At 48.3% G+C, this 16,445-nt stretch overlaps 2 protein-coding genes and 1 non-coding gene across 3 annotated transcripts; 2 read left to right on the top strand and 1 right to left on the bottom strand.

The window, feature by feature from the left end:
- Positions 1-148: 148 nt before the first annotated feature.
- COX7B (cytochrome c oxidase subunit 7B) lies at positions 149-2,436 on the bottom strand. Its single transcript, XM_088129219.1, has 3 exons — positions 2,278-2,436; positions 562-686; positions 149-357 (listed from the first exon to the last, which is right to left on the bottom strand). Exons 1-3 carry the CDS (start codon positions 2,312-2,314, stop codon positions 280-282), a joined length of 240 nt encoding a protein of 79 aa, XP_087985345.1. The 5' UTR covers positions 2,315-2,436; the 3' UTR covers positions 149-279.
- Positions 2,437-2,670: 234 nt separating this feature from the next.
- Positions 2,671-2,780, top strand: TRNAL-CAA (transfer RNA leucine (anticodon CAA)). The gene is made up of 2 exons: positions 2,671-2,708; positions 2,735-2,780. It is a non-coding gene; the product is annotated as a tRNA-Leu (tRNA).
- A 2,245-nt stretch (positions 2,781-5,025) lies between these two features.
- Positions 5,026-16,397, top strand: MAGT1 (magnesium transporter 1). The gene is made up of 10 exons (XM_088129193.1): positions 5,026-5,188; positions 6,430-6,599; positions 8,189-8,306; positions 8,900-9,040; positions 10,420-10,560; positions 11,036-11,125; positions 11,439-11,502; positions 13,567-13,641; positions 14,126-14,216; positions 14,653-16,397. Exons 1-10 carry the CDS (start codon positions 5,081-5,083, stop codon positions 14,666-14,668), a joined length of 1,014 nt encoding a protein of 337 aa, XP_087985319.1. The 5' UTR covers positions 5,026-5,080; the 3' UTR covers positions 14,669-16,397.
- Positions 16,398-16,445: the final 48 nt, after the last annotated feature.

The raw sequence follows: 16,445 nt of genomic DNA, 5'->3' as shown, positions 1-16,445 counted from the left end.
GACCTACCTATCTGTAATTTTTTTTCCTTAGGTCGGCTTTCCATTCATTCTATCGGGAGATGCATGGATAATACATGTACATGAAACATCCTGTCAAAAAACCAACTTAGTAGACTACCAATTCTACATGACCAGAATATATACAATATTATGATTCAAATCATTTATTGTCAATACATTTATTACAACACACATGACACAGAGAAGAGTGCCAGAGAAGGGTGGCACACATACAGCTCAGGTTCCTTCCCAATTCCCAGAGGGGTCAGAAAGTCACCTCTAGTCTTCTCTCCATTCCTTTGGAGTCAGTCGACCAACTGGAGAGAAATTCCATGTAAGCGGAAGCTGAATGCAAGCCTGAAAGAGGGATCAGAAGTTAACCATAATCACAACAGCAACTGTGTTCACACCACATATTCACCCACGGCTGATGACTCCGCCCGAGTGCTTTTGCTGACACCAACCAACCCTGTTTTACTCGAACAGGCAAACCTGACACCTGAATGAAGGGTGGAGTGCCTGCTATTGCTCTGGCTGCGGTGAAGTCTGACAAATACTTACATAGGCCCAAGTGCCAATACCAAATGCCAACCCAGAAATGAGAACGAGGTTGCCGTACTTGTCATGGAAATCAGGTTCAAGTTTGCGGTGAGCCTGTCTTGTCACAGTATGTTGAATGCCACGGGCTGGAATACAAAACCACCTCAGTTGGAAGGCCAACCAGGCCAATTAACAAGCAGCACATGTTATTATTACTCGGCTTTTGCTGCAGGGCACCCCTAGCTCTGAAGCTCAATTAACGGGCGGACCTGGTCACTGTGGGCTGGGGCTACCCTCCTCTGGCACTTTTGAACTGAGGCTGCCCGCTTTTTGTATTTTCCAAACTCGAGTTCAACATTTATATCAGACCTAAGGTTAGCTGATTACAACAGACTTCCTACTGGGACGGCCATATTCCCAATGTTTGTGCATGAACCCTTAACATACCCTAATTACGTAAAACCGTTTTTATTAAGTGTTTAAGTGGAAAATATCTTCTCTTCTGTGTTTCCTTGAAGAAAAGAAATTACTGCTTTCCGTAGGCAGCAATTACAGGAGGATGAACCGAAGTCCCCCTTCTAAACCTCAACCGGCACCCATTTGGAGTATGGAGTGCCTGATGAAAAGCAGGTGCCAGGGAAGGGAGGCGGGGTGCCCAGGCCCTCCTGAGCTGAGCTGAGCAGGCTAGGCAAACGCAGCCTACAATTTGCCCTGACTGCTCTGCACCTTTGTTGCGCCCTGCAGTGCTTTTGAACTGAATTGCGGTGGGAAGCAGCCTAGGAAGCCCAACGTGTGGAGGGTCTGAGGCCGAAGCACTGCAGAGCGTGACCCGAAGGCCCAGATCTGGGCACGTGCCATCTTTGACCTTGGACGGGATAGCGCTTCCCCCTTCAAGGCTGGTACGCGCTCTGGGGGTCCTCCTGGGCTCCAGCTCCTGCCTGAAGAGCAGAGCAGCCGGCCGGGAAGACCTGCGCACTACTCCACCTGGGGCGCCAGCGGCACCCTCCCCTAGACTGGGGGCCCCCAGACCCTCGCTCACGCCTAATCGCCTCGCAGCTTGACTGCTGCAACATGCTGCTCTTCGCGGGGCGGCCCTTGAAGACCACCTGGAAGCTTCCACTGTCCGGAATGCCTGTGACGGGCGCGCCGCGGCTCGGGGCCGGCTGTTACCGGCAAGGCCCTCCCGGCCCAGGGCCCGGCTGGCTGAGGCCCCCGCCCGGCCGGCGTGCTGCGGGTCCCCGCGATGCCGCCTGCCGGCCCTCTGCGACGAGGGCCCCCCGGAGCCAGACGCCCCCGCCGCTGCCTCGGAGAGCCGCCAAGACGGGCGACGCTCCCCTCGCGCTGGTTGCACCGCCGCTTCGCTGGTCGCTGCGGGCCCCGGAGCCGCGGGCGGCGCACAACTTTACTAAATCATCTCCGTCATCATCACCTCCCGGGTCGGGCTCCGCGTTACGTGAGAACCGGCTGACTCGGGTTCAGACCACCGTTCACCCGAAACGGCTGACCGCCCAACGAAGCGGGGGCGGCCTCAGCGCTTTAATAGGGAATCGCGGACTAGATTTTTCAGGAGGCTGCAGGAGCCTTCTGCTGTCGGCTGCCGAGGACGCCGCAAATACGGGAGAGGGGGGCGCGAGCCACACCAGGCAACTAGTCCTCATTGAGGGGTGCCCCCAACGCGCCGAAGATGTCGACGTCGACCGGGCCTGCTGAGCGGGACTCTGGCCGCGGCAGACTCACCCGAAAGGCCCAGGGCTCTCCGCGCCAAAGGGAACATTATCCCGCGTCTCCCGAAAGCCCGACTCGCTTCCCGGGTCACCTCGGCGGGCAGGCGAAGAATAAAATGGCTGCCGGGTCGGAAGCCGCACTCCTGAGCCTACGCCTGCGCCTGCCGGCGGACGGGGAGCGACGCATCCTGGGAGATGTAGTTTGGCAGGAAAAAGGGGAGCGGGGCGCCGCCGTTGCGCGGGGGTCAAGCCCCGCCGAGCGAGGGGGCTTCCAGCGGGCCGGGCGCCGGTTCCGGCTGCCGGGCTCGCGGGCGGAAGAGACGGCTGGCCCGCGGGCGGAGCCTCCATCCCCGCGCCTCCGTGACGCAGGCTTCAAGAGGCCCCGCGAGCGCCTCTTCGCCGTGCTGTCAGGATGGCCGAGTGGTCTAAGGCGCCAGACTCAAGGCGAGCAGCCTTCCCGGGGCGGGGCGTTCTGGTCTCCGAATGGAGGCGTGGGTTCGAATCCCACTTCTGACAGGTCCCTTTTTCGCGCCGCGCGCGCGGCCGCCCCTCTCGCGGCGAACGTTTTGCCGCCGCCACCGCCAAACCAGGGCTGCGAGAAAAGGGGGGGCGGGAGGGGGCGCTGCGCTCTTCCCCGCAGGGCCGGTCCCCGCCTCCGGCACGCCCGCGAGCCGGGTGCGCTTAGGAAACCCGCCGCCCTCCGATTCTGCAAGCGGCGTGGGGCGGGGGGCTTCCCCCGTTCGGCCAGGCGCCCCGCGCGGACCTCCCGTCCGCAGGGAGGGGCAGCTGCGCCCCCTCTTGCCATGGGGTTGATGAAAGGCGGAAGCATCTTCTAAGGCGGCCTTGCGCAACCTTGGCCGCTGGAAGAGGGGTGGACTCCAACTCCCAGAATTCCCCAGCTGGCTTGCTGGGGAATTCTGGGAGTTGGAGTCCACCCCTCTTCCAGCGGCCAAGGTTGCAAGGCTCTGTTCTAAGGGCTGTTTTAGGGAAGCGAACCCGCAAAAGGACAGCACTGGCCCGCCCACCCCGTCCCTCGCGGCTCTGTCCCCAAAGCCCCGACGGACCCCGGACGTGCACGGAGTTTCTTCCCCTCCAAGGAGATCCTTGGCACGTTCCAGGTCCGTAAACCAGCCAGCAGCTGCCCGGCCTTCGAGCCGCCTAAGCTCTGGTTAACGAGCCCCGGGCAACGGGGCGGGGAAGAGAGGCGAGGGGCCTGCAGGCTCACGAACCAGCATGGGGGGCTTGCCTTGCCTTGCCCCAGCCAGCTGGGATTCAGCGTTCTGGGGTTAAACAAACAGACAGACATAAACAAGTCGATCGTGTCTGTTAAATTAATAGACGCGTAATGTAAAGATATGCCAAGGTAGCGCTTTTCAGTTCAGGCTGGGTTTGCATTTTTGTTAAAAATGCATTTATTTATTTAGCAAATTTATGCAGCATAGCTGCCCTTCTCACAAAATGCGACTATTGTACAAGCACGGTAACGGTTAAACAATGTAAGGATCTTTAAAACACTGAAACACGAATAAAAGCATTAAAAAACCAAGACGGGGGCAGAATCAGAATCCCCCAACAGTGTGCAGCCACCTTGCCGGCTCCCCGTGGGATCCCCGAGGTCCTCAGGGCTTTCTGGGAGGCGAGCAGGGGTGGGGCCTGCCCCACCCGCGTGGGGGAAAGATGGTCCGGAGGGCGGTGGCCGGAGCGGGAAAGGCAGGTCTTCTGCGTCCCGCCTGATCTACCTTTGACTGGTTTGCAGGCTGTGGTTCGGGGTCATGGGAGATTGAGCAGATAAAGGGGCTGAGTGAACCCTGGCAACTGGCTTAGTTCGGTAAGCCACGGTTCAGGCCATTATGGTTCATGCAGTTGTAAGGCCCAGCCACCCTGGGTTTCCTTCACCTCACTTGGGCAGCTTTCAAGCAGAGTCGAGTGGGCCACGCTCTCATGGTAAATTAAGTTAATCCTAAACAATCCAGCTTCATCCATCACTTGTTTATACGGGATTGGGCTAAGCCCCATTAAACACAGTGGAATATCCTGATGATTTAAAAGGTTACCGTGTTAAAATCCGGGGGGGGGGGATGATGCAATTCCCCGCCTGTCTTTATTGGATTGGATTTAGACAAATAAAATAAAATTGTTCTTCGTGACAGAGATAAAAAAAAAACCTTCCCAAGCATTTAAAATTCAAATTTAATGTTTCATGGAGTTTTTTTCATCTTATTATTTTTAATTTAAAATTGCTCATCCTTTCATACATTTTGGAAAACGATCAAGGCTGATGGAAAGTCTTATTCTTGTCTCTATTTTAAAAGAGCCCTTTGGCACTACAGGACCCGCTCCGATTTTACCAGACTTGTTAATGGACTCTTGAACGCGACTGCACTCTTGCCCTGAAGCCCTCCAAGATACCCTGCATTACAACGCCCATCATCCCCTGCCAGCATCTGCATTCCTCCTCCCCTCATCCGCAGCGCTTCCCCTACCCGCCCCAAGAGCTATGGGCGGGGCCACGGCGATTTGGACTGTAGCTCCGCCTCTTCCCCGCCCACTCGCGCCCTGCCCTCCAATCACATCGCACCAGATCGCCCCGTTCTCATTCGTCGCCGAACCCCTCCCGGACCCGCCTCCCCCGCTTTCCCCATCGCTAAGGTAAAAGGTCGGAGGCTGAGCGAGAGAGGAAACGCGATGGACCAATGGGGAGCGGCGGAGGAGCAGCTCGGCCAATCCGGAGCTGGCCCGACTCCCGGCCTGGCCAATGGGCGCAGGGCCGCCGGCGTCGGCCGTCTCTGCGGCTGAGGGAAGAGGCTGGCGAGGCCATGGCGGCGGCGCCGCGGCTGCTGCTCCTGCGGGCCTTGGTGCTGGGCGGGCTGGCGCTGCTGGTCGGCTGGGGCGGCTCCGGCGTGGAGGGGCAGAAGAAAAAAGATGTGAGCGGAGGGAGGGCGGGGTGACCCCGAGGTCATCCAGCCGCGCTGGGCGGGACAGAGGCCCGCTGAGCATGTGCAGAGGGCGCGATCCAAGGCAGCAGGGCTGGCGCGGAGAGGCCCTGCCGGGCGCGCTCCGCCTCCGGATGGGGGGAACGGGAGCTGAGCGGGGGCGGCGCGAGGAAGCCGGCGGCCCTGCGCCCTGGGCCGGTTCCCGGGCTTCGGCGAGGTGTGCGCCGTTGTGGTTGCGATCTGTAGCCGCGCAGGGCCCTCCGGGTCGGGGCCCCGGCCTGGCCCTCCCTCCGACCCACCCCTCCGCCGCTTCAGACCGCCCACGCGGACTCCTGGAGGGGAGGCCCGCCCGCGTCGTGTGAACGCAGCCGCGTCCCCAGAAGTCGGCGGGCTGGGCTTCCAGGGCAGCCCGATGTTCGGCAGGGGAAGTTTTCCAGGGCAGCCCGGGCAGAGCTCTGGAAAACTTGCCCCGGACTGCAGGATGCGTCGGTCCGGCTGCCAGCCCCCTGCTCGGCTCCCGGGGGGCTCGGGCCGGTCCCCGGATCGTCGTGCGGGAAACAGGTCGCGGAGTCCAGATGCGGGGGCGGGTCGCCTGCGACTTTCCTCGCGCGGCCCCGCAGCCGCTGCCGTGCCTCGCTCTTTCTGAGGAGGCCGAGGGAGAGTCAGCTGTGTTCGCACAAGCGTCCGTGCATCGTCCCCGTGGGTCACGAACGGCCGCCTCTGTGTGTCTGCGCCTAACCCACCTCAGGGCAAAGAGGAGGACGGAGCCCCGGGCCTGCCACCACCAGCCCCTCACAGAAAAGGCAGGATATAAATGCAGGGCATAAATATATACGCAACAGCGTGGTTTGGTTGATTTGGGCTTATTCTTTTTAACTTGTAGGTGACGTTTTTCATTTAGGCGCATTGTGCAAAAATAACTTTAATGAATATTCATGAATATTCTTTCAGCTTTGCCAAGGATGTGAATTGCTTGCAGATGGCGAAAGAGAAAAAACATGGATAGGGCTGGGATGTGGAAATTGTGGAATTTCATATGAAGAGAGAGAATCACGTAATCCTGTAGTATTATGGATTTACCACATCGTGGTAAATTAGTGGGAGCTGGACCTGATCACAGGATAGCCCCTAATATGCATTTAAATGAAATACGATAAAAATTCAAGCTGTGACCATTTAGAAGCCTGAAAATCAGCACGCATTTAATGTTGCAGAATTCCTTTCTAATCTAGATGGTGCTGTCAGAAAAAGTAAGCCAGTTGATGGAATGGACTAGCAAAAGGTCAGTTATTCGACTGAATGGGGACAAATTTCGACGTCTCATAAAGGCACCACCAAGAAATTACTCCGTGATAGTAATGTTCACCGCTCTTCAGCCTCACAGACAATGTGTTGTGTGCAAGTAAGAATTTCAGTTATTTGGAAATTCACTGTATTACCAGAAGAGTGTGCTAATTAGTGCATTTTTAAAATGTTTTGTGCTGAAATTATGCTTGTTAGAAGTTGAAAAAGTAGCCATTCATGAAGTAGTGATTTAGAAATATTCCTCTTAAAATGGGTTCATATATGGGGATGAATGTTATGCTGAACCTGCTATAGTTGCATATTACGAACAGCATTTCTTTGAACAATTTGTATAAGGTTCCTAAAGTTCATAAATGCAAATGGTATTAGAAACTGCTGTTTAGTTCATCTTTAACTGATTTGGTGGAAACTGACACTTCAGCTGATTTAGGTGGAAAAAATATCACTTAAGAACATTCCAACCTTTGGAGAGGATCCAATGATTATTTTGTTAAAGGTAGCAAGTTAAAATGAATCACTGGTCTCCTGCTGTTAAGAACAAAGAGTGCCATAGACTTGTTAACCAAGTTCTTAAATAGCGCAACAGAGATGGAAGGTGACTACAGTATAGATTTGACCATTGACAAAGAATTGTTTTGCAACTGTAAGGAGCACAGATGGGGTTCATAGGAATCTAGGTATCTCTTTGTCTAGAAAGACACTTGCAAGGTACTTAGCCTTTAATGGTGTGAATGCCAGTCAAGTTGACTATTATTCTAATTGTTTGAGCCTTGTCCGGCTTTTAACGGAGAGGGTTTTAAACACACCCATTCCTTGAGAATGTTGCAGCTTAAGGAGACATACAGTTTGTAAATTGATATAGCAATTCTGGGCAGAATTATGTCACGAGGGAATAGTTGTGGCATGTATAGGATGGTTTAGCAATCAAGATTGCTGTGACTAGATGCATTGACTTTACACTAAACTGGCAAGCGAAGGCAGAGTTATTCAGGCGCCATTGTTGACCTTGGTATGAGCATGTAAAAGGCAAGAAGCATGTAGAAGAACAATAAAAATTCTCTCCACACCATTCTGACATTAAATTCTAGCTTCTCAGGTCTGAGACACATTTGTTTTCCTGTGCACATGAGAGTAAATATATTCACAGATGTAGCATGGGCTTGAGGGATCCAACCACAAGGGAGCTTTAGTTTGTTTTAGTCAAACCTAAATGGTGCCCAATTTTGACTCTCACAAAACAGCAGCGTACCACCTTTATGCAATCTGAAGTCACATTTGGCCTTGAGTATTTTGGCCATCCCGTATCAAACTGCAGGCGGGGCCAGGACAGAGAAATGAGTGGCAGTGGGAAGAAAACTAAATTTGATTAAATTCAGTTTTAAATTAATTAAATGTAAATATGAACTAAATAAATACAGTTAGGTGGATTACTCTCCATACATTTAATACATTTCCTTACAGTTTGGTGGCAAATTTTGGAAGGGCTCTTGGCACTAATCTAAAGCTTTTCAGGCTCCAGGTGGGGTTAGCAAGTGACATTGTGAGAAGTCTGGGATGGGCTGATGCTTGTCTCTTTATCACTGACACTGGTGCAACATTGGTAGCACTGATACAAGTGTGCATGTTTGGGTTCACGTTCTTCAAATCTGATCTTTTTTCATTAAGGCTTCTGTTCATTTGTGACAGGCAAGCTGATGAAGAGTACCAGATTCTGGCAAACTCCTGGCGATACTCAAGTGCATTTACCAACAAGATCTTTTTTGCCATGGTGGATTTTGATGAAGGCGCTGATGTATTTCAGATGGTGAGGCGTTTCTGGTGACATAAAGTAGTGAGTTTATAGGAATTGCTTATAGAGATTTTTGTATGAGTAAAGAATAGACAAAGATACACATTGCTTTTTTTAAAAAAAATCTCAAGACGTTTAGAAAGCAATCTGAATTACATTCATTCAAAAATAAGTCCCTAAATATTGTTTCTCTTCATTAAGAATAGTTTGGATTGTTGTAAGGCCAGTTATGGTACGGATTAGGATTGTAAGAGTGTGAGCGGCAGGTTGCTAGTCTAGAGCAGTGTTTCTCAGCCTTAGCAGCTTTAAGATGTGTGGACTGCAATTCCTAGAATTCTTCAGCCAGCATCTTAAAGTTGCCACGGTTGAGAAGCACTGTAGAGCAGTGTAGCTGGAGGGTTGGAGCCCAAGTAGACAAAAGGGGTGTTTCCCATCCTTGTATAGCCTCATGACCAAGAGACTGATGTTATCAGTTATAAACTGAATATTACTGAGAAATCTGAGTTTCCATAACTGTGAATCTGTTTGAAAGCATGAATTTTAAACCTTGGCAGTACAGACTAAGTTTTCAATGACATGTTTATCTGTGTTTTACTTGAAAAATAAAGCTCAACATGAATTCTGCTCCAACCTTCATTAATTTCCCACCAAAAGGGAAGCCAAAAAGAGGAGATACTTATGAGCTGCAAGTACGAGGTTTTGCTGCTGAACAGCTTGCCCGCTGGGTGGCTGATAGAACTGATGTCAATGTAAGTAAACACCAGATTTTGTTATGCTTTTAACTCTGAATGCACAAAGAGATGGTCTCTTATCCTGCTGCTTGCCTTGGGGAACCATTGCTGAATTCCTGGGCATCTCCTTTCGCTTCAGAGAGTAAGACTGCTGTGCAAAGAGACTGAGTTTTAAAGTCAACTGCTCTTAACCTAGGTAATGACAATTAGCTGGTCTAAAGCAGAACTGAGTTCAGTCTTATAAACTGGATTCAGTACAACCCCACAAGCCAAAACTAAGCCAAACACATTGTGTCTTAGGATATTATGTAATCCTAGCTGTTTGTAAACCATCATTTATGTCTTCACGTGTCGGGCAAACTCAGTCATTGTGATTCATTCAATAAACCTTGTTTAATAAAACCATGACCTAACCATGAACCCAGTAATTGTTTGCATGAACCCTGGAAAACAAGTTTTTTTTTTTAAATCCCGAAAGTGGGAAGATACAGTGGTTGAAGGTTGAGACATTTTAAAGGAAAACAATTCTAGAGTTTGTTAGTTTTCAGATGTGCTCAGCTGCCAAACCCGCCACGGCAATGCATTATAAAAATGTTAAGCTTTTTATTATGGGACTGGTGTTTATCTTGCAACTCAGGAGTGTGCTAGAGTGTGCAGTGGTACAATCCAATGCTTGTTCCACTGATGTCTAACTGAGCCTCCCTATAATATTTGCTTCTTGAATGAACACTTTTTATAAAATGGGTTGAATGTATTTTAACAAGCAAGTTAATTATTTTAATAGAGTTATTAAAATATGCAAGAATGGCTTGAATATCTAACTTCAGAAGTTAATCTGCATTTTTCCCTATGGAGCATTTCAAATACTTTTTAAAATTTTGCTATCATTCACAGTATAACTTTTTCTTTGATGGAAAATTGATCTGAAGACACTGAAGGGGACCTACTTTGTATAGATTCTCCTCTACCATCACAGTAGGAGAGCAGTAGAATAAGTGGCAGTTATTTTTATTATAGAAATTATAGCATTTATTTCTCATTTTAATTATTTCTAGCCTGTTGCCCAAAAGATACAGAACGCGCATAAACAATGCACAACATAGCCCTTGTTTTAAAATGTATTATATTCTGGATCAACTTCAGTTATTGGTCATATTAGTGATTTGCTGGAGGCCCATCTAGTACCTTGGCAAGGCCCCCCAGTTTCAAAGAAATGGATGTGCTCGCTTTCCATAAATCATGCAAAAGTTTTAGAAGCCGTATGGGAGACATCTAAGTTATGTAGCATTTTAACGGCCCCAGCGTTGAAAGGCTATGTCCCCGTTTGATGGCAGTGAAATAATAAAACTCAGGGGAAGGAGATTCGAGATGACAATTGCAACCTGTCTTTGTCACAGATCCGAGTAATAAGACCACCAAACTATGCTGGGCCCTTGATGTTGGGGCTGCTGCTGGCTGTCATCGGTGGCCTTGTCTATTTAAGAAGAAGCAACTTGGATTTTCTCTATAACAAGACGGGCTGGGCTTTTGCTGCTTTGGTAAGTAATCTGACATTTAAAGCACCTCTGTTGACTCTTTCCTGCTCTACTCAAATCACACAGGCGCACTCAGTGAACTATCTTGAATAAGCTGCATTGTGCATTCTTTTTCTCCCCTTTTTTGAAAGTGAGAACTTGATATTTATAGGAAATAAAGTTGCTGTATTCCTATTTGGGAGTTATTTTTTGCAGGAAACAGGCAGATCTGAAATTAATATTTTAGCCCATTTTTGCTTCTTTGAGAATAAATTTAATATTGGTAGGTGATAAGACACACCTGATTAAGTCACACGATTGCATAATTAACACATGAATAGTTTGAGGATTTCATTAAGAACAAATATTTCAAATAACTTTGAAAGTCTGAAAAAAAGAAGCAGCCCTGTTTGTGGTTAGTTAATATGTAGACAGCATTCCTTTGGTAGGTTCGTTGGTGGCACGTGCATGGCTGCTGATTCACTCTCTTTGTTTTTAGTGTTTTGTTCTGGCTATGACATCAGGGCAGATGTGGAATCACATCAGAGGGCCTCCATATGCTCATAAGAACCCTCATACAGGACAAATGGTAAGTGTGAGTTAATTTCTGCTTGAAAATGTGTCATGATATCACCATTAGCGTCTTTTATTAGCCCTTGCCTTTGAAGGTAATTTTCCTTGGCTCCAGGCCCTCATCTGCCGGGACGTTTCCAAGTTCAATGGCCAATGGGTAATAAGACTGCTGAGACTGTTAATTACTAGGACATGCCATCAAATTTTTCTGGGGCTCAGCTTCACTTTCTGAAGAACTGATTTTCGGTAGCTTTGTGCTCATGTGCAAATCCAGGTTTGGGGTTTTGTCCCATAGAAGTAATGTCATGCCTTGACTTCTTATTTTCCAGAGCTACATCCATGGGAGCAGTCAAGCACAATTTGTTGCTGAAACTCATATTGTTCTACTGTTTAGTATCCTTAATGATAAACAGAATATGCAAAAGTACAATCAGAAGTGTTTTTCAGCCTTGTGCTGCATATGTGATGATTTTACAAGTTAGGAGTTGGCATGGATTGGGTTGAGAGTGTATGGGCTGCAAATTTACTCATGCCAATCTGGACAGGAGATCGCTGGGATGAATCTGTAAGAGCAGGTAAGAGATAAATGGATTCATCTGAGGGTGGCTTATTCTGTTCCAGTTGTAACAGAAGCATTTGCTATCCTGATTAACAGGTAGTTTACAGGTAGTCCTTACTTGCTGACTGCCTTGTTTAGCGACCATTTAAAGTTACAACAGTGCAAAAAAAAGCTTTGCGGCCAGTCCTCTCATTTATGGTGGTTGCAGTATCCCACGTTCATGTGATCGCCATTTGCGCACTTCACTGCTGGTTTCCAATAAGCAGAGTTAATGGAGAAGACGGAAGTAAAATCGCAAGTCGCGGTTATGTGATGTCTTGCTTAATGATTGCGGTGACTCACTTAATGACCAAAGAGAATGTGAGGTTGTAAGCTTGTCAAGGTCACATGATTTTCTGCTTAGCAACTGTGGCACTTAGTGACAGAATAGCTGTCCCAATTTTGGTCACTAAGCAAGGACTACCTGTAAACACAACCCATCACATTGGTTGGAGTTATCTGTCTATCCTTCAAATGACACACTTCACAGTCAACAAACCGTGGGCAGATGTTTTGCTAACCATTCCATTTAAACTAACCAATTCCTATATTTAAAGTGTAGAAATCTCAATTTTTGCAATAATTATGTAATTAGATCTAATGTGAGAGGCTAAGTATTAAGTTTATTATTTATTTATATGCGCTTCCCATCATTGTAGTTCTTAGTTTACAGTCAAACAGTTAAAATACAGCAACACAACAGTAAGTTAAAAGCTGTAAAAATAAAATGTGCTGAATAGGATTGAAGGATGCCCAGTTGGCCTAGTGGTTAAGATGGTGAATTAAGAGCAGGAAAACCTGCCTTAGGCACGGAAGCCAGCTGGGTGACCTTGGGACAGTCCCTCTCTCTCAGCCCCAGGAGGGAGGAGGCGAGGGCAAGACCCTTCTGAAAATGCTGCCAAGAGAACCTCAGTCGCCAGGAGTCAGGATTGACTCAGAGGCACAGAAAAGAAAAGATTGAAAGCAGAACCCCAGAGAGAAGCTATGCACGTCTTATGTATGCAGGGAAGGTCTGGGGGAAGAGGCTTATCTTCCATCAGGACCTGAAGTTGCTGCCAGAGCAGCCTCGTGCGCTTCATGGGAGAGAATATTCCTGAATTCAGGCCCCATCCAGAGAAGGCTTCTCCATGTGTGAGGGTGAGATGGGACCCTTGGCAAGCTCACTGGACCTTACCAGTCCACGTTAAGGTCTGTAACGGCAAAGGTGGTCTGTCATGTAACTGCGTCCCAACTTCTTTAGCCTACGCTAACCGTTACGAGTCATAAGCCAAACTTAACGACTGAGCAGGATTTGGACCCTGACCTCCCAGGTCCACAAACAACATCCCACGTTACTGGAATCCTAGCTGTGGTGTTTTACCCATGCAAGGAGGAAGCGGGCAGGCATGTAGGCAGGGCTGCCCTGGCCTCAACATGGAAAGGTGCCTGACGGACTACTGTTGGTTCTTGGTCCAGCCCTAAGCAGGCTTTCTTCTTTTGCAGAGAAGGGAGAAGCTGCACTCTCTGGTGAAGCAGAGGGGTCATCTGTCATGTTTTAGGGAGGGACCCAGATGCCAGAGGGGAGCCCAAATACTCAGGCAGATAGGGAGGCTCAACCCTATTTAGGAGTCACCTCTGATGTCTTGAAAGCTTTCCAGCCTGAGAAAAGGCAACCTGTGCTTCCCTGGCAGAATTTATCATTCCCACTGTTGAAGAAAAGAGTTTGAATGGGTTGACTCCATTCTGACCCAAACCAAGAGACCGAACAGAACATGAAAAAAACCTGAAAGCTGTGCAGCTGGAACAATAGTTGTTGCCTGTCTCAAAAATTAAAGGTTTTGCTCTGTCCAGGTTCTTAGCCTTAACGCCCCTTCTCACAGATGCAGGTGTCACTCTGGGGATTGTGCTCCTTTACGAAGCTGCTACGTCTGACTTGGAGGTGGGGAAGAGAAAAAGTAAGTACCAGCGTTGACAGCAAAATGCTTTCCATTGGACTATATTGCTGGAGGCAAGTGGGAAAGGGAGAGAGCGCTTAAACATTTGAATGCTTGGACAGTGGTTCTTCTGACAGGTCCATTGTCAGTATAAAATATGTTTGCCGTCCTTTTTAATGAAAGGATTTGGGAGGCCCTTTTTAGTGTTCCTGGGGGTTTTCTCACCGACTTTCCTTCCCGGAGTGCTGCTTAACAAGGAGTGCCGGTCGTTAGAAGGGCCTGCTTTGCAGGCCTTTGGGGTTCCTCTCCTCCGGCTGCTGGAGCTGCAGCATCCTCTGGAGGGCCCAGGAAGCTGTTCACGCCTGCAAGTGTATCAAGGCAGTGGCTGCCTTCACACTTTGCAGCCCCCCTCCCTTTCCAGTGCATTGCTCAGTCCCGTTCCTTAAATTTCAATCTCATGATGGTTTTTCGGGTAGCATGAATAGGCTTCTTTGCTCTTCCATAGTAATGTGTGTGGCTGGCATTGGCCTTGTGGTGGTGTTCTTCAGCTGGCTCCTCTCAATATTTAGATCCAAATATCACGGCTATCCATACAGGTATGCATTTTCTATCTTTTAAATCGCTCTGCTCCAAGAAAAAGACTTTTGATAGCATGATGAAATGCACCCACCAAATGGACAGTGTTCATTTGCAAATGCACAGCCAATATGGGCACAGTTTGGATTGTCCTAAGTTCTTAATAGATGGAAAACCCCACTCACTGAACATCCATGTTGTACTTCCTGCTCCCTGCTTTCTATTGTCATACATCTATTTTTAGGTATATTTTTATCCTGCTTTCAAGTAATGCTGGCTTATCATCTGAGTGTGGAATACTGCAAAATACACTTGCTTTCACTCAGTGACATTAGGAGTAGGAAGGAATCGCTTATTTTGATTTGATAATTATCTAAGTACATATAGATAGGTAGAGTGTGTGTGTGTGTGTGTGGGCGCATGTGTGTGTATGTATAATTTTGTTTTTCTTTTCAGCTTTCTGATGAGTTAAGGATGTTGCTGCTTTGTGGTTTGCAAAGTGGAGCACTGGCATCGAAGATCCAGATCATGCTACCTCTCTTCAGAATGAATGGCACACCAAAGATACCTGGTGCCTTGGCAAAAAAACTGTTTGCCCTAAACGTCATGATGCATATTACAATACATTCCTCTTCCCCATTTGTTTGAAGCCACGGGTAACTTGTATTCTGGGCTTTGCATTGCTTGTTGTCTTTGAAGCAAGTGAGCCTTAATTCCCAGGGCACGGTTCAAAAAGCCGAATTAGGTGCATGCTTATGTCTTGCAGGTGCATAGAGACATTGGCTGTTCGCAGCTCCGTGCACTGCAAGATCCTCAGAAGTGACTTATCTCGGGGGCGGGGGGGGGCTGGGGCTTTTTCAGAGAAGGATGGGGTGTTCAGAGCAGTCCTTTAACAGATAAGCTCCCACCATTGCCATCTTTCCAGCATCTGCAAGGGTTTTATTTTTCAGTCAGATTTCTCACTGGGGAGAACTCTTGCCAGACCTAGGCATTATGGCCCTTGATGTGAGAGGAGGGAGTTGGATTCCAATGTTCTGGTTCTGTGCAGTGGGTGATTTGCTTTCACCTAGAACCAACAGAGGAACCTTGAGGGGGAACAAAAACCATTGAACCTTCCAAGCATTTATTTATGCCATCTTAATAAAGTGGCTTCCTTGGGCCTTTTCTTTGAAGAGAAATTAAGAACGATGCCATGTGTCAGACCATTTCTATTGCCATTTACTTGGTCACCTGCTGAACAGAATTTCCCAAAACAATGGGCTGCCCTCTCATCACGTGTGGACAATTTTGAGATGGCACCACCATGTAGATTTATCTCTACAGTGAAGTCCCATTATTGTGCTGATCTTTACCAAGCACAGTCACCTGTTCCACTTTGATCATGGCCATTGCTTGTCGTGGGTTGGACTAGGTTTTCAGTCCTCCACTCCGTTCCCAAAACACGAGTGGCATTCTTAAAATTCTTTCCATAACTGACCGATGGGGAGAGTGGGCACAAAAGCAGGATCTCCTCTCTATCTCCTGTCCTGGGTGCTATGTATGTAATCCTGGGCGTCTGGTATCGAAATCAAGGGGCAGCCCTCACCAGAAAAGTGGCTGATATGGGGAGGGGGCAGCTTAAATTTAAACATTTCCTGTTCTGAATCCTGACCAGATATCAAACATGCTAACCTGTCTACCTGTGGCAATGGAGACCTCATATTCAGTGGACTTCTTTACTTCCAAGACATTTTGGAGATGAAAGAAAATCCCAAAATACACAGAGGCTGCAGTAGCTGAGTTTTCTTCAGGTGACAGTGGTTGCCATTTGAAGAGTTCTCCCTTCCCTGTGTCCTGCTTGGTTTTTATACCAAGGCCCAGATTCTCTAAAGGAACACCGGTTGGGTTTGGTAACATTAGCTCATCTGGGGCAGAGCTTAATAAGGGCTGTAGAAGAACAAGAAAAATACATTTCCTCTGGGGAGCAAGGGGAGTGGCTACTATGGTAACTCAGCTACATAGTTTTCTCTTATACAAGTTTCCTACATTCAATTACTTTTCAAGTGCCTTAACACCATTAGACTATTTTTTCAGTATTTGATTCCAACAATGTTTGAAAAATGCATTTTTATACGATTGAGAGCATCCAAGTTGTAGCATGGATATTGAAATGACTACTGTTGATATTTGCCAGCTTTCAATAAATACTTTACAAACATGGACCAGCAACTGTCTTTTTGAACTTGACTGCCTCTGGAAAACCTCAGTCT

Source organism: Python bivittatus, unplaced genomic scaffold (genome assembly GCF_059951505.1).
Source record: "Python bivittatus isolate LINGU-HERP-01145 unplaced genomic scaffold, Pbiv_v1 ctg000790_np1212, whole genome shotgun sequence".
Lineage (NCBI taxonomy): Eukaryota > Metazoa > Chordata > Lepidosauria > Squamata > Pythonidae > Python > Python bivittatus.
This window is presented reverse-complemented; position numbering and strand designations above follow the sequence as displayed.

What these genes read in the sequence shown, in the direction of transcription:
- COX7B (XM_088129219.1), bottom strand. Translation starts at nt 2,314, where the DNA reads ATGTTCCCTTTGGCGCGGAGAGCCCTGGGCCTTTCGG. An exon ending in GAGAGCCCTGGGCCTTTCGG is followed by an intron (nt 687 to 2,277) that starts GTGAGTCTGCCG and finishes TTTGTATTCCAG; the next exon opens with CCCGTGGCATTCAACATACT. An exon ending in GTATTGGCACTTGGGCCTAT is followed by an intron (nt 358 to 561) that starts GTAAGTATTTGT and finishes TCCCTCTTTCAG; the next exon opens with GCTTGCATTCAGCTTCCGCT.
- MAGT1 (XM_088129193.1), top strand. Translation starts at nt 5,081, where the DNA reads ATGGCGGCGGCGCCGCGGCTGCTGCTCCTGCGGGCCTTGGTGCTGGGC. An exon ending in ACCCTCATACAGGACAAATG is followed by an intron (nt 11,126 to 11,438) that starts GTAAGTGTGAGT and finishes CTTATTTTCCAG; the next exon opens with AGCTACATCCATGGGAGCAG. An exon ending in TCATATTGTTCTACTGTTTA is followed by an intron (nt 11,503 to 13,566) that starts GTATCCTTAATG and finishes CCCTTCTCACAG; the next exon opens with ATGCAGGTGTCACTCTGGGG.